Source organism: Podarcis melisellensis (genome assembly GCF_964234715.1).
Source record: "Podarcis melisellensis genome assembly, chromosome: 7".
Taxonomy (NCBI): Eukaryota; Metazoa; Chordata; class Lepidosauria; order Squamata; family Lacertidae; genus Podarcis; species Podarcis melisellensis.
In genome coordinates this window covers 38,231,104-38,246,367 of record NC_138539.1, presented here as the reverse complement: position 1 = coordinate 38,246,367, position 15,264 = coordinate 38,231,104, and the positions used below count along the sequence as shown (strand labels likewise).

Sequence of the window (15,264 nt, the reverse complement as noted above, 5' to 3'; positions counted from 1 at the left end):
CAAATGATGATTGCAGAGTCCAGGTCAGTTCATTTAGGAACAGGTGATCCTTGAGCCATGTTGAAGATCAAAACTAGCACAATGAGTTGGGCCCAGAAAGTAATTGGAAGCCAGTGGAGTCGGGCCAGGATCGGTGTAAGACAGGCATAGGCAAACTTGGCCCTCCAGATGTTTTGGGACTACAACTCCCACCATCCCTGACCACTGGTCCTGTTAGCTAGGGATGATGAGATTTGTCATCCCAAAACATCTGGAGAGCCGAGTTTGCCTATGCCTGGTGTAAGATGCTCAAACTATCTTGCCCCAGTGAACAACCTGGCCACTGAATTCTGCACCGGCTGAAGTTTCTGAACCATCTTCAGAGGCAGCCCCAATAGACTGCATTGCAGTAATCTAACTGCAAGGTTACTAGAGGTTACTAGAACATAGATGACAGAAGTTAGGCTATCTCTGTCCAGATAGGGGTGTAGCTGGGCCACCAGCCACAGCTAGTGGAAGGCACTCAAGGCCACTTGTGCCTCAAGTGACAGCAGTACCCTCAAGCTTTGTACTTGCTCCTCCATATTGAAAAAGGCACACACCCTTTCATGCATGAGGCAGAGTACAAATATTTATTTTCCCATAAACACATACATCCTGATGTTGATGACACATAAGAAACACCCTATATATTATTTGTTTTCTTATAGACACTAGCTAATATGGGGGCAACTCTTCTTACTGTATAGTATGCCAAACTTCCCAATAGGATGATGCATCAATAGCAGTTGTTGGTGTTGTGCATGCAATAGTATGTTTGTAAAAGCCTGTCTTCTCTTACTCTCAGTGGCAGTGTATGAGGTGCATGTGGTAACAGGTGATCTGTGGAATGCTGGAACAGAAGCTGATATCTACATTGCTGTCTATGGAGAAAAGGGTGACACTGGTTCCCGACAGCTCCGTAGGTCAAAGAAACCTAGGAAATGTGTAAAAGGACAAGTGAGTGGATTATAGCAATGTGTCTTTATCTTCTGAAGTACTCCCCTGTCCCCATTTCATTGTGAATATTTCTACAGGGCTATTCATGCATTCAGAAAGCACAGGTTTCTAACCCATAAACTCATTTGTCCCAATATTGCTACTAGCAATATGTCAGGACATTAAAAAAAAAATATATATATCAAGAGGGACAGTTCAAATATGTAGGTTAGGAAAGTATTCTGCCAAAGTCAGATCGGCTAGTGGCCCTATGTAGTTTGGCTGAGATGTTCTTCAGCAGACTGAGGTCCCTGGGGTAGGGTGCAGCCAGGCCTTATAGGAGTGAAGCCTGCTCCACTCCCAAGCCCCACCCACTTGCCACGGCTGGATTAGCCCAAGATTCAAATGGTTAGCTGGAGGGAAAGCCCATCAATCCAAGCAGCCGGCCAGGGGATTCCTCAGCTGCCAGCCACCTAGCCTCAGTGTTGCTTCCAAGGGATCTGAGCCCGCTGAACAATTATTTTAATTCAGGCGAGTTACTGTGATCAACAAGAATTATTTTTGCCATTTACTACACAGGTAGAAACTGGTTTTGGGTATCCATTCATACTTATGTGCTTCACTGACCACATAAACTGATAATGCACCAGAGAGAGAGATCTAACGTTTTAAATCCTGAAACCTTTCTAATCACACTTTAATTGTTTGATTGCAGACTGATATATTTTTACTTGAAGCCGTGCACCTTGGAAATCTGCATAGAATTGTTATAGGACACAATGGACTTGGCTCAGGTCAGAAATGTCAATGCAGTGAATTCTGTCAACCTGTTTTGCTGACATAGAAATGATGACAAGTAGCCCATTTATATGACTGCTGGACTCACAGAAGCGACATATTTTTTAATTTTTAAAATGACAGATCAATATTTAGGACAAGCAGGTTATTTTAGGAAAAATATGCCTACCATCATTTGTGAGAACTGTGACAAACTGGACATTCAAACTGTTTTCACACATGATTGCGTACACATTTTTTTACATATTTTTTCTTAAACTTTGTGTAGGGGAACTGTAATGTTTGAAGAGGTAAACTGATTTTCAGCCTTTTACTGAGAACTGCAGCATAAAAGAATCAATCTTCTCAGTTATGCTTTGTGCTTGTCAATATACAATTCTCCCAAACTGGTGACAATCTGCATTGTGAACCTTTGCTTTGATTGGTTGATGATTGAACCATTACTTTTCCGTGCTCCTGGAGTATGCCACAAAATTACACTGCTTCACAGCAGTTTATCATTCAGTAAGCACTGCAGCCTTTACAGCAAAAACTGTTGGATTAGGGTTTTCCCCTCTACATACAATTCACATTTGATTCCCTCCCCCCAAAAAAATATCATAGAGAAAAGTTTGCTAATATGTAAATGCTATTCATATGTAGTACAAATAAATGGTCCACAGATGTGTGTTGATTATTTGATTATATAAGATTTGATTATTAGCAGGTGAGCATGTGCTCAGATTGAATGGAAAAGGTGAATTCAAGGTGACATTGAGTAAGATATATGTTTTGTTAGCCCTGTGATGACTCAATTGCATATCTACAGCATCCCATGCATTGTTCATGCACATTTTATCTGGATCTTAGTAACAGTCATTTGTGTGTGTGTGATTAGTTCACTATTAAGAATGGAATCTTTATCATCTTCATAATTCCTCCTAGGAAATGGTTGGTTTCTGGAGAAAATAGTAGTCAAGGATTTTATCACCAGCTCGGATTATCACTTTGCGTGCCACAGGTTTGTGAAGTTTATAATTTTGAAAAAGATTGCGTTAACCAACTCATAATGTTAGACCTCATTGTACGTGATGATCAGCTACGATCTTCCAAGAACCTGTTGTTAGAAGAATTGCATAGTCTGAATTTCATAGAATCAAAGAATTGTAGGTTAGAAGGGATCCCAGGGGTCATCTAGTCCAACGCCCCTGCAATAATGTTTGTTTTTACTCAATAGTGAAGAAAATGCACTGAGACCACTCAAAGGCACACTCAACATTTATTATCTCACCTGATCCAGATATAGCCTTTAATACTTAAAGAAGATTCTGGGGCTTGCCTCACAGGGTCTGGGAAAAGACCTGGCTCAAACTGAGTCTTCCCCAGCAGATTCTGGGGCTTGCCTCACAGGTTCTGGGAAAAGACCTGGCTCAAACTGAGTCTTCCCCAGCAGATTCCAAATATTTTATCATCTTTTGACAATTATTTGTATTTTCATTATAAAAGAAGATGTTTCTATTTGGTGAGGTTGGGAAAAGGCTTACTGTTTCAAAACATGAAGCAAAAATTTCAAGGATATAGAGCACCTGTTATATGCATCTACTAGTCAAATACTATGGGTGGTAACATTGCGTATGATCTTTTGATCAAATCATGGGGTGTGGAACCTGTGCCTCTTGCAGTATTGCTGGGCTACAACTTCCACCGCCTCTGCTCATTGACCATGCTGGCTGGAGCTGATGGGAGCTGGAGCCTAACAACCTCTGGAGGGCCATAGATTTCTCAGTCCTGGTGTAAGAGAGATTAGATATGCCACATCGCCCCCTCCTGGCAGTCAGCCCCATTCACACCTCTTCATTAAACACAATGTGAGGGGGAAGTTCCACTGTTGCTTCTGGGGTGTGAGGGAATACAAGTAATTATTTCTTTACCTCAGTCACCCACATAAAACAATGAAAGCAGAACTCATCCTCTTTTCATAGACCTTAGCACAGGTCTACCCCCAGCTAATATTCCCTCTCAAGCTTTGGCCATCCTTTTTTTTATGGAGGCTGTATTTATTATTGCATACTGTATTGAATGAATTGTTCTAAATAGAATCTTGTCCATGCAACCCAGTACTATGCAAGTTTATTTGAAAGTAAGTCATTTGACTGCAATGGGACTTGCTGTTCTCAAATAAGGCTGCTCCCAAACAAGGGAAACCCAGCTAGATATTATTATTATTATTATTATTATTATTATTATTATTATTATTATTAGGATTTTCACAACAAAACATTATAAATGACCCATCCAATCTATTGATAGAAATCACACACCGCTCAAGACGGTAATGGCTTCATCCGGTAGAGATCTTTCAATACAGTTTTAATTTTATGGCAATCACACACAAGAATTGTTTGTGCCTGTACTTGTCTGTGTAGTAGCTTTCATTCTTCACACAGCTGTGCACCAGTTTTACAATACTGAGATTCAAGATTCTTAGGGGGAAATACTCATGATTAAACTTCTGAAAGAGAAGTTAACAAAAATGTGGCTCTTTTTAAATATTTGTCTTTTCCTAAAGGTAGACCTTTATCTGGTCCCACAACCATGTTTCTGATATGTAATCTAGAGTTGGCCAAACTAATAACCCAGGTTCATTTTAATTGACTTGAGTTTATAAAGAGCAGCATGGAAATATGAATTATTATTAAATAATGTGTTTCCCCCCCAAAGGTGGCTAGATCAAGGAGAAGATGATGGCAAAATTGTTAGAGAACTGTATGTCACTCTTGACGACACATTTGCTGGGAGTAAGTATAAACCACTGACAGACAAGAACATTTCATGAGTCATGGCACTTTGTGGTGTGTCTATAGAAGGTCACATTCTGGGTGTTTCAATGTTGGTTGTGCATGCAACCAGTATATAATTTCTTTGATATTTAAGGTTTAGCACCGATACCCGCTTCAAAGCCTTAAGGCTTAATCAGTCTGAGACTGTATTCTTATGCATGTTTAGTTATGAGTAAGCCTAATTGAATGCATTGGGACTTACTTCCAGAGCAACATGCGTATGATCACAAAGTTTCCCTGGAATTATAGAGGATTTAAGTCTTGTTGATTCTAGCAAATTTGCCCCTTAGACTTTACTCATGTTAGTGTTTTTATTTCTGTAGGACAAGAGCTGGAAATCAAAAGAGCAGAAATGGTAAAATTCTACCTTCTATCCTTTTTTTAAAGCTTTAAACAAAATTATTAGACCCATTTAAATCATGCTGTACAACATCTGTGGCTGTCCATGTGTTTTGCGCAAGAAGTCTTTGGCAGGGGCCATAGGTTCGTAGTAGAAATGGGCACTGTGGAAGCACAAGGTACAGTCCTTAATTAGCATCTCCAGCTAAAAGGTCATGGGTTGCAAGGCTAAAACTCTTCTGATGGACACCCTGAAGAACTTCTGCCAGTCAGAGCAGACAGCAATAGGCTGGTTGAAATTTATATCAATTCAGTGTAGGATACCTGATGTGTTGCCGTTTGTGTGATGATTTGTCCTCTGTCTTTCTTTAACCAGTGGGCAGCTGAAAAATGGAAATTTCAGAAAGGCAATACACTTCAGTTTTACAACAAGGTATCCCATGGATTCATATGCCTATCTCCTGATGGAACTGTTCATGCCCGTGGTGACAAGAAAGATAAATACGGTAACTTTATTGTCTCTTCTTTGTGATCATGGTAAATTTTTGTTAACCCTTTTTGTGAAGACAACTCTCTAAACTTTTGTAGATGTACAGTACAGAGTTAAGACAGTAGATTATTTAAACGAAATCCTTTGTTTTGTCATATCATTACACATATTAAGGCTAAGAGGAAGGGACAGCTCCTTGAGCCTTTGTTGTACGGGCTGTAGAACCACAGAGAAATGCTCACATTGGGTTTGTGTAGCTTCACAAATGAGAAGCAGCAAAGATCAAGCCTGGAAATTGCTCTATTCATCCCAGACACTTTCCTCTGTAATTCTACATGTGTGTGTGTGTGTGTGTGTGTGTGTGTGTAGAAGGTAGCTTGTAAGACTAAGTGCTGATAGCAGCAGTGTACACTACCTGCTTAAAATGCAGCAAGGTCATTTCTCCACACTGTGATTCAAATTGTATCTGCACATCCTTGTTTGTATCAGTATGGCTGGGTGTGTTTTGATGTCACCCACTGTCTAGTCACACTAGTGGGCAAGGATAAACATTCCTGAGAGAACAACCTTGATATAGCAATTTCACCACCAGGACCATCACCAGAGAATCTAAAAGCCTTACATTTTATCTGTGAGAGGAACAATATATTTCAGAAAGAGTAAACTTCATGCTGTCTTTTGGGTTTTAAGAGTGAGAACATCCCAGACAAAATGCTATAAAACAGCTGATCAGGTTTTTTGCTTCTGTTTTTTTTAAAGGTCTTTTTGATGTGGCCATCAAAAAAGGAAACACATGTGTGTTTAAAAGTCACCCAGTGCCACACCTAGCCCTTGGCTTTGCTCATGGTTCAGTTGCTGGAATGGTATGAAGCTGCCCAGGTTTTCCCCACGTGTCTATGAATTTCCAAAAATGTAAATTGTATCGCAAATATAGTGGTCACCAAAACCAGACATATGTGATGAATCTTATGAACCTTGCCTCCCCACCCCCATTTGTAATCAGTTTTTTGTTTATAAATACCTAAATATTGAAATATTAAGAAGTTTGTTTTCAGGATGAGATTACAGGGGACAAATTGTGCCAGTATATTTCAAGTGACTATTCTCAAACTGTTGAAGCCTTCAGGATTTGTCCCTGCAAATGTGTGATACTATTTTAGAGTGAATAATAAGAAAGAAGTAAAATAGTTGCTTGTTTTCACTATTTAAAATAGCAGTGTAGCTTTCTTTTATGCATTCTCACTGAAGCATAGTGGGAAAGCTATATTTGCGACATATTAACAGTTCTTGAGGGACTTTTGGATTGAAATCATGCAGAGAAAGTGGAAATAAATAAAAGGTTAATACCTTACATTTTGTGGGTGGGTTTGAATTACCGTACTGGGCTCCATGATTTTGGTTCAATCTTTTCTCTTTGGCATAACCAAAACTACTAATGCTGCTGATATTGAGAATCAGCAAAAAAAAACATACAGATTGCATTCAGTAGATAGGATGAAATATGGCAAGAAACTGATTAATATGCAGAGCAGTCTTCCCAGCCGGGGAAGTTGTTGACGGGAGTTGTTGTCCAAAAACATCAAGAGAGCACCAAGTTGACAAAAGCCAACACAGTTTAAAGAGAGAATCAGAGGGCAGTGGGGTGTGGTTCTAAAAAGTTTTGTACCACAAAGAAGTCTTCTTTGCCTAGAGTGTTTTATTCCAAAGCTGTGCACTGTGCTGCTGTATTTTTATACTATTGCATATTAGTACCCGTTATAATTTACTTAATACTATGCTTTTAGCATTCTAGCTAAGAGCACCATCCATAAAACCACAGCGATGCCTGTAATGCTGGAGGATTATCCCACAAATCATATTTGCTGGTTTGGCCTTAATAATGTCTGTTTTTTTCTTCATAAATACAATGTAACAGGATTTCACTCTTATAATAAGTCACAGATAGTTTCTGCTGGAGACAATGATAAGGTGGAAATCTTGAATTCGAACTGAACTGCCAAGAGACTTTGGTTCTAGAGTATGATCTTCTGATTTGACGCCTTCTGTGTGACCTTTTGCAGTGTTGTTTGTTGAAGGTGCTAAAGTACCCTTTAAGAAATAAAGAGAGGTGAAATTCTCCGGATACTTTATATCTCCAGATAGCGAAATCTGAGACTTGAAATCCTGCAGCGTCAGACTGCAAGCCTGAAGGCAACAGAAGAAAAATGTCCCCATAGAAACTAATGTGTTAAGGATTTTATAAATTGTTGAACTAAATAACGAATAATAAAAGAATAACAGCAAGGTGATCTTTGGTGCTTATGGCAATCTGCAGTTGGCTCTGCAGTTTGGGTGCAAAGAAAACCATGACTTTTTATCTGGCTCATTTTTCAGTCTAATATACTGATTAGTCCCATCTTGCCCTTATTAGAACAATGGTGACGTCCACTGTGAGCTGCAGGTTCACGTTCAGCCAAGTCGTTGCGCAATTCTGGAATCTGCCCGGAACCCAGGGCAAATGGTGACTTTCAATCTCCAAGGCACTGTAGCTGATGATGCCACAAGCTATGCAGGACTGACAAAGGAGTTTGTAGTTCATGTTAAGGTGAGATTGGAGGAGAAAGGCAATTGGGTGGTATGTGTCATAAGCCACTGCCTTAACTGGTTTCAACAGATGAGAGAGATCTCTCCACCCACTAGGTGGAGCTGAAGACTGCAATTGTCAAAATCACTGTGTGAGGCTAGGGTTTCTTTTTAAATCCCTTTGTTGTTCCTTGTGGCCCTGAATAATTCTGCCATACACAACCAAAAGGCAGGTGAGGTTGTGTGCAAACACATATAAAAACAACCAAGTCTGATATGTAGGACTGCTTCACACTTTGTGTGTGATTCCCCCCCCCCCTTTCTACGTGGAAATAAGATCTTTTTTTTTAAAAAAAGCTGTCACTTGCAAAGTGGAGCACAAGTTTTATTTCCCTGTGAATGAAAAGATAAACTTCCCACATAGGTTTTTATTTAATCGGAGCAAAATAAATATATGTGCCACATTTCACAAGTACCACATTTGTCTTAGAGCTGAGAACTAGGAAATACTTAGGCTTGGTTTTAAGCAAACCACTATCTCTCAGACCCCCTCTCCCAGCATCTACTAATCCGGCTGAAGTAAGTGGAAGTGCAATGCTACACATGACATCTCCTCAAAAGTAAGTCCCAATGAGTTATTTGACACTTACTTCCAGGTAAGCTGGTATAGGATTGCAGCCTTACTGGCTTGTATCAAATGTGTGGGAGACCTGGCACCATAAAAAAAGAAAACATTTTGTGATTTGCTGTGGGTAACAAGGATTAGAGAGTCACTGCACTGGGATGAAAGGTGAAGAAGTACAGAACTGTTTGAAAGGCCATATTATTTACAGCTGGTTCTTTTTGCTGATTTCTAGGGAGTGTTCCACAACAGTGCCATAATTTTGCTCACTACTAGCTACTGCCAGTCTCTCTGCCTGAGGCCTGATGGGAGCTGCAGTGGAGCAGGAAATCAATCTGACGACTCTTACTGGAGAGTACATAAAATCAGCTCTGGGGTTTGCATGTTTGAAAGTGTAAAAAACCCAAGAATGTATCTGAGGATCAAGGATGGGCTGTGTAATGTTACGGTAAGGAGCTCCTGTTCCTGCTTTCTCTGTGGATGTGAACATAACTTGCCACAAGAAGAAGCAATTTTAAGTGTGCTAACACAGAAGAATCTGGCTAAGACTTGACAGTACTATGGTTTTTGTTTCCCAGAAATATGGTAAAGATTATATGAGACAGGTGTCATAATATGAAAGAACCACTGGCTATGGTCTGAGTAGGATGGGATTCCTGGGAGGAACCAGGCAGGGGCAGAGCAAGGTGGGGGCAGTGGGGGCTTACTGCCCCAGGTCTGGTGGAGGATGCATACAAGGCATGCAGGGAGAGGACGCGAAGGAGGCAGGCAAGCAGGCAAGCAAAAAAAAGAGAAGGGGAAAAAAAAGCTGAACAACTTAGGGCAGTAAACTTTTTCAGCAGGGAGCTCACTGTCCCTCAGACCTTGTGGGGAGCCGGACTATATTTTTTTTTGGGGGGGGATGAATGAATTCCTATGCCCCACAAATAACCCAGAGATGCATTTTAAATAGAACCACACATTCTACTCATGTAAAAACACCAGGCAGGCCCCACAAATAGCCCGGAGATGCATTTTAAATAAAAGGACACATTCTACTCATGTAAAAACACGCTGATTCCCAGACCGTCTGCAGGCTGGATTGAGAAGGCGATTGGGCCGCATCCGGCCCACGGGCCTTAGGTTGCCTACCCCTGCCCTAGATGAACCAACCCAGGTCCTGCAAACATCATTGGAGGTCCTTTTCCATGTGCCTCCTTCTGAGGTGTGGCAACACGAGAGCAGGCCTTTTTTTTGGTGGCTCCCTGCTTGTGGTATGCTCTCTCCAGGGAGGCTTGCCTGGCACCTTCATTACATATATTTAGGTGCCGGGCAAAAACATTCCTCTTCTCCCAGGCCTTTGGCTAATTAAATAATCTATGGCCTTTAACTGTTATTATGTTATGTATTTTTGTGTTTTAATATTGTAAACTGCCCTGTTATCCCCAGATGAAGGGCAGTGTAGAAATGTAATGAATAATAATAAAAATAGGAAAGCTTAAAACTTTTTTTAGAAAACAATGCCTGTTTTATTCTGTATGGGGTTATACAACAACCTTTATAACAGCCATGGTTATGTAAAATGTTTCAAATAGTCATGCTAGTAATTCCTGTAGATAGAGTGTGCCTACCTTATGAGTCTCTCTCCTCCCCATGGATCAAATTGATTAACTGCGGGTTTCTTGATAATAATAATATTAAATCTGGTTTTAAGGTCAGTGCAAATTGCTGATTAAAACTGGATGGCTGCCTGTAATATGCCTGAAGTATTGCATCTAATAAGTATCAGTAGATCTTTAGTAATGTGAATGTCAATGAATATACTGAAATGGCCATTATAATGTTGTGTCAAACAGTACTATTAATAAGATGGCTGAGCTCTCAGGCTCTTAATAATGGCTTCTTCAGAATAGAGATAGACTATTAGAGGGATAAATAGTAATATTACTTTAAGTATTATCCTGGGAAGCCAGTAGGAGACCTGTTATTTTGGAAGCTGTGTCAGAATCTATAGGAAATGTTATGTTTAGAAATCCACTCCATGTTTTAAAGTCGTTCAGTATACCAAATTTGGAGCAGTTCTTTCTTTGGCTTTACTTAGGGTTTTGCTCTTTGTAGGTTGAACAGGGTCAAGCCGCTATGAGAGATTTTGGTAGGCTGCATTCTTTGTTTGGTTTGCACAGATTTATTTAATTAATCAGATTTCTTCTGTCTTCAACATCTTTTCTGCAACTTTTGACCACTGAACTGCATGTTGAACTGTATATGAATGCTTTAGCTGAGATTCCTTCATTGCAGGGGGTTGGACTAGATGACCCTAGGAGTCCCTTCTAATTCTATGAACTCCCTTGCTTTAATGAGAAATTTACCAGAAAAATAATCTTTGTATTGATGTGTGGACACATTCAGCTGATTTCTTGTTATTATGCTGCTTTCTTACAGGGCACAGGAGATGTGGACTGTCATTTTAAAGTGGAAAAGAATTTAGAAAGTGGGTCTGTAAGCCTAGAATCTGCACGAAACAGAGGGATATATGTAGGTCTCCTGCCTAATGGTCAGACCAAACCAGTTGTTCATACTGGAGAAAGCAACATTTGGTTTTACCCACAAGTTGTCAAATGTATGTCACATTCTAAACGGTTGGTCTTTTACATTTAAAATATTGTTTGGAGTCTTTTTAGAAAGATAAAGACATTGATTGAAACTAAAGATGAAAACTGTATTTGAGGCACTAATGCAGGGCCTGTTTATGAAGCATTTGCTTTATTGTACTGCAATAATCAAACATTAAAACTGTTTTAATTAATGTTGATCAGGCAGCCCAGGTGATTTGCAGGAGCAGCCCAGGTAAGAGACTGTGCCATTTCATGTATCCCACTGCAGTTTCTCAGTATGCAGTCTACAAAATATACCACCCTAGAACCAGGCTCAGTCAAGAATTCCATTTAGAGGGGTACTTTTAGTTGAATGTAACTGTTCAGAGCCAAACCAGAGTCTGGTGATGCAGTCCTTTAGAATTCCACCAGAGTGCTGGAACCTCTCTCTGATTGGCTACCAAGACAGCTAACCAAATAGGAGGTGCGGAGCAGCCCTTTGGGAGCAGCAGTTTCTGAGGGAGTTTTTAGACAGGGCTTTATTTGAGATGGAGACAGGGATTAGGACAGGGTTTGTCTGAGGGAGTTTGGTTCAGAATTGAGTTTAACATCTGTTCTATCTATAGCTAGAGGAAGGAGCCTCATAGCTTAGATAGTAAGACTGTAATGAGTGTCTCAGTTAACTCAGACAGGAGTTAACTAGAGGGCTGAGTCTGAGCCAGGGGAGATAGCAGGTGTGCAGATACAGTCTACCTGGGTCTCATCTTAGTCAGGAGGGGAGAGATCTTCTAGAAAGAGAAAACTCCCAAACCCGTTAAAAAGAGTGTGGTGATCCCCAGGGTCTATTATACAATTTGAAAATACCTCAGCCGAACTAAGTTTTCACTCACACAAGAACCCAAAAAGATAACTGCTGGTAATTTAGAAATTAAATTAATTGGTGTACCATACAATAGGTTCACTACAGGTTTAACTGAGGGCAGTCAGCGGTGGTAGATCCGTTAGAGTTACTTTCCATTTAAGCATCATTAGGAGGCAATGCAGCACTGCAGCACTTTCTTAGGTAGACTAAGTAAGCAAGGTTTAATGTGTGCACGCACACATCTATCTATCTATATGCACATACTTTTATCTCACAGTATTACTACCTGGCCAGAGCCCTTAGGGAAAGGATATATTTTTTATCATTCTGAAGAAATAATAAATGAATGCATGATCTTGCATCCCAGACTTTGCTCCTACAAAGTAACTTTGCTGATTTTCTTCTCCCCAATAACACCTCCTGCATAGTACTAGAGGGTTGGGAAGAAGTCACTCTGGGACTGCAGGGTGTGAGGGGAATAGGCAAACATCAGCTTCCCCCTTTTGCTGGATCAAAAGCATTCCATGGATTGAAACAGCCTTTCTATCTGTGAAAGGCAAAGTCTGGATCCATCCTGAGAAATGGTCTCATTTAGGATCATATTTAGGCCAAGCCATTAACCTCCTTGCATTTGTAACTATTCCTATCATGTTTTTTGACTTCCTGGGGGTATTGAGTTGGGGAAAATTAAATCAGTTGTTCAATTTGCATTTCTTGTCACAACTTGGCAAGTAGATGAGTGCTGAAAGCTCCTATTAGAGACTGGTGTGAGGGGTTACAGTATATGAGAGCAGGTAGAGAAGCTGCCTTGTTGTTCAGAGATGGGAGAGGGTTTGTTAGCTGGGCTGTAGAACCTGTCAGTGGTTGTGTGGCTGGACTCCCCTCCTTGACTGAAAAAACTGAGCTGGACCATGGAGTCAGGGAGCCGGCCCCAGGGGAACTGGAGTGGTTAGACCTCTTCTCCATCATGGCCAGATTAGATTATTGCAATATTTGTAAGTTTAAATTTTTCAATGGATTTTAAAAGTTGCAGCTTATTTCAAAGAAAATGTTGCCAATTTGAAATCTATAACTCTACATCTGATTCTTCTTTGCTGCTGCAGTATGCATAGGAGCAGAGCTTGGTGGACTGTGCACACATTTAATTTTGGTTGAAGAAGGCTTATGGCAGTGTTTTCTTTTTAAAGAGAAGGAAACAGAATTATGTGGTAGTGGAATATACCTCAGGGACAAGCCACTTGAAGCATACATTGCTGATAACACATGACTTGGATTTCCAAAGCAGTAATAGGAATTTATTACCATCTCATTTTGTGTAGGGAGATATTAAGGAGTGAGCTTCTAGGAGACCAAACTCAAATATGTATATCTTCCACAATGCATAAAGATAAAACATGCATTAATAATATGATATATTGAAAAACTGCAAGACCTATTGCCTTCTTGATTTTTTGGGGACATTTCTAGAGAAATAAAATATGATGACCTTTAATCTTCCTTTTAATTAAATTTCAGTTGGCAGAGAGAAGCCTATGGGAACATCTGCAACGCCTGCTCAGCAGAAAGAAGTGATCAGAGAATCCAAACACCAACAAGCAGGAACTCAAAATTTAGTGTCCTACAGATGTCCAGATTCTCCTCCCTCAAGTAAGGGACCATGTAAAACAATAGCCCTATAGTGCAGCATTAATGTCGTCTTGCTTCAGTTTGGCACCTAATTGATGAGACTTGATTTTTCTTACCACTTTAACTCTACAATGAGTTGCAGATGGTGACCTTATGCTGTCATAGAGCTTATGCCATCTGAAATCCCTCCAAGTTATGGCTAGAGCTGGCCAAATATTTTTGCTTTCTTTCACTTTCTCATTTTTCCAATCTTAAGTTCACTTATCCATGTTTCCACATCAGTTTACAATTTTTAAAAAATAAAAGTTCTTATGAAAATTCATCACAACCTTTGTGCAGGGTTCTCTTACTACACACATTTTTAAATGTTTGTTCCCCTATTTTTAAATTTTTGTTCTGCAAAGCAATTTTCCCTAATACAATGTATTTTTCTTTTTTGTAAACAAATATATGCATTTATATGCAAATCCAACCCTAGTAGATGCATTTTTGTACACTTAGCTGAAAAACTGCATTGCAAAATCTGGATAAGTGTGAATTTCCATAGACAGTTGTGTTTCAGTTCATGTATTCTTTTGGAAAGTGCAAACTAAGTAAGATTGTCTTCAAATGTTGACTGAACTGAATTTTTCCACCATTCCTAGTTATGAACTGTCTGTCATATGGTGCTAGGCATTTGAAGCTAAGCTACTAGGAGATTGAGCAGAGCTTTGTTTTAGGTAATTAATTCAGTCCACAATTCTTTGTTGTGTATTAAACATTCTTTGTACTCTTCTTGCAAACAGAAAATTGTTATAGCTGCTTTTTTATCTTGAATCAGGATTGGGTATGTCTCATGCATACAAAGTACATTCTCTACCTCTGTTGTTGCTATTCTCCTAGCATGTGTTCATCCAAACTGATTGGGGGAGGAGAGAAAAAAATGGGAAAAAATGTTCTTATGATTGAACCCTGAGTAAAGCACAAGGTCTTTTCAAAATCTAAAGTAGCACAGTTGTTCTCTTTGTGTGGATTGTGCTGGCTTCTAAGTTATGCCTTTAGCCTTTAAGTTAACACAATCCTGATTTGTTACTGTAGAATTCACTCTAAGTGTCAATACCTTTACTCAAACCAATGTTTATAATCTTAGGAGTTACATTTGAGCTACTCTTCTTCAAATGCAAGTGCTTAAGGCAAAAATTAAAAAAAGAGATAAGTCTGATATAGAACCTGCATACAGCTGGACTGTGTGAACCTGATAAAGTTTAATGTTCTTTCAAACAAAGGAGCATAAATTATATTATAATGCATCTAGCCCCAAGAAACAAGGCAATGAAAAATTCAGCAAGAACTAGCTCACAATTTCAGCTAGGAAATATAAAGCAACTAGATTGCAAGGTTTCTATGGGAATAAGTTTCTGTTTATTTTATTTTGATCTAGATGCGTTATAACCAGAGACAAAAGGAAAAAAGATTTTATGAAGCAGCCTGAGTTACCCATCTATTTAGCCTTTAGAATATTTTTTTTTGTCATGGTGGATTTGCATCTTGATCCCCTGAAGTGTGACTAATCCAGGGTAACAATCAAATCCAGTTTTCAGAGTAGAACATTTTTAGCCTGTAGGAAACAAATGTCA

General features: G+C 39.6%; 1 protein-coding gene across 3 annotated transcripts in view; it reads left to right on the top strand.

Moving 5' to 3' along the window:
* RP1 (RP1 axonemal microtubule associated) overlaps positions 1 to 15,264 on the top strand; it is a 176,553-nt gene that overhangs the window by 41,160 nt on the left and 120,129 nt on the right. For all 3 annotated transcript variants that reach the window (XM_081917503.1, XM_081917501.1, XM_081917502.1), the window contains 11 exons: positions 827 to 978; positions 1,673 to 1,751; positions 2,680 to 2,755; positions 4,456 to 4,532; positions 4,898 to 4,929; positions 5,290 to 5,419; positions 6,163 to 6,266; positions 7,814 to 7,987; positions 8,823 to 9,035; positions 11,009 to 11,186; positions 13,538 to 13,669. In XM_081917503.1, the coding sequence (XP_081773629.1) occupies positions 827 to 978; positions 1,673 to 1,751; positions 2,680 to 2,755; positions 4,456 to 4,532; positions 4,898 to 4,929; positions 5,290 to 5,419; positions 6,163 to 6,266; positions 7,814 to 7,987; positions 8,823 to 9,035; positions 11,009 to 11,186; positions 13,538 to 13,669 (1,347 nt within the window). The remainder of the gene's footprint in view (positions 1 to 826; positions 979 to 1,672; positions 1,752 to 2,679; positions 2,756 to 4,455; positions 4,533 to 4,897; positions 4,930 to 5,289; positions 5,420 to 6,162; positions 6,267 to 7,813; positions 7,988 to 8,822; positions 9,036 to 11,008; positions 11,187 to 13,537; positions 13,670 to 15,264) is intronic.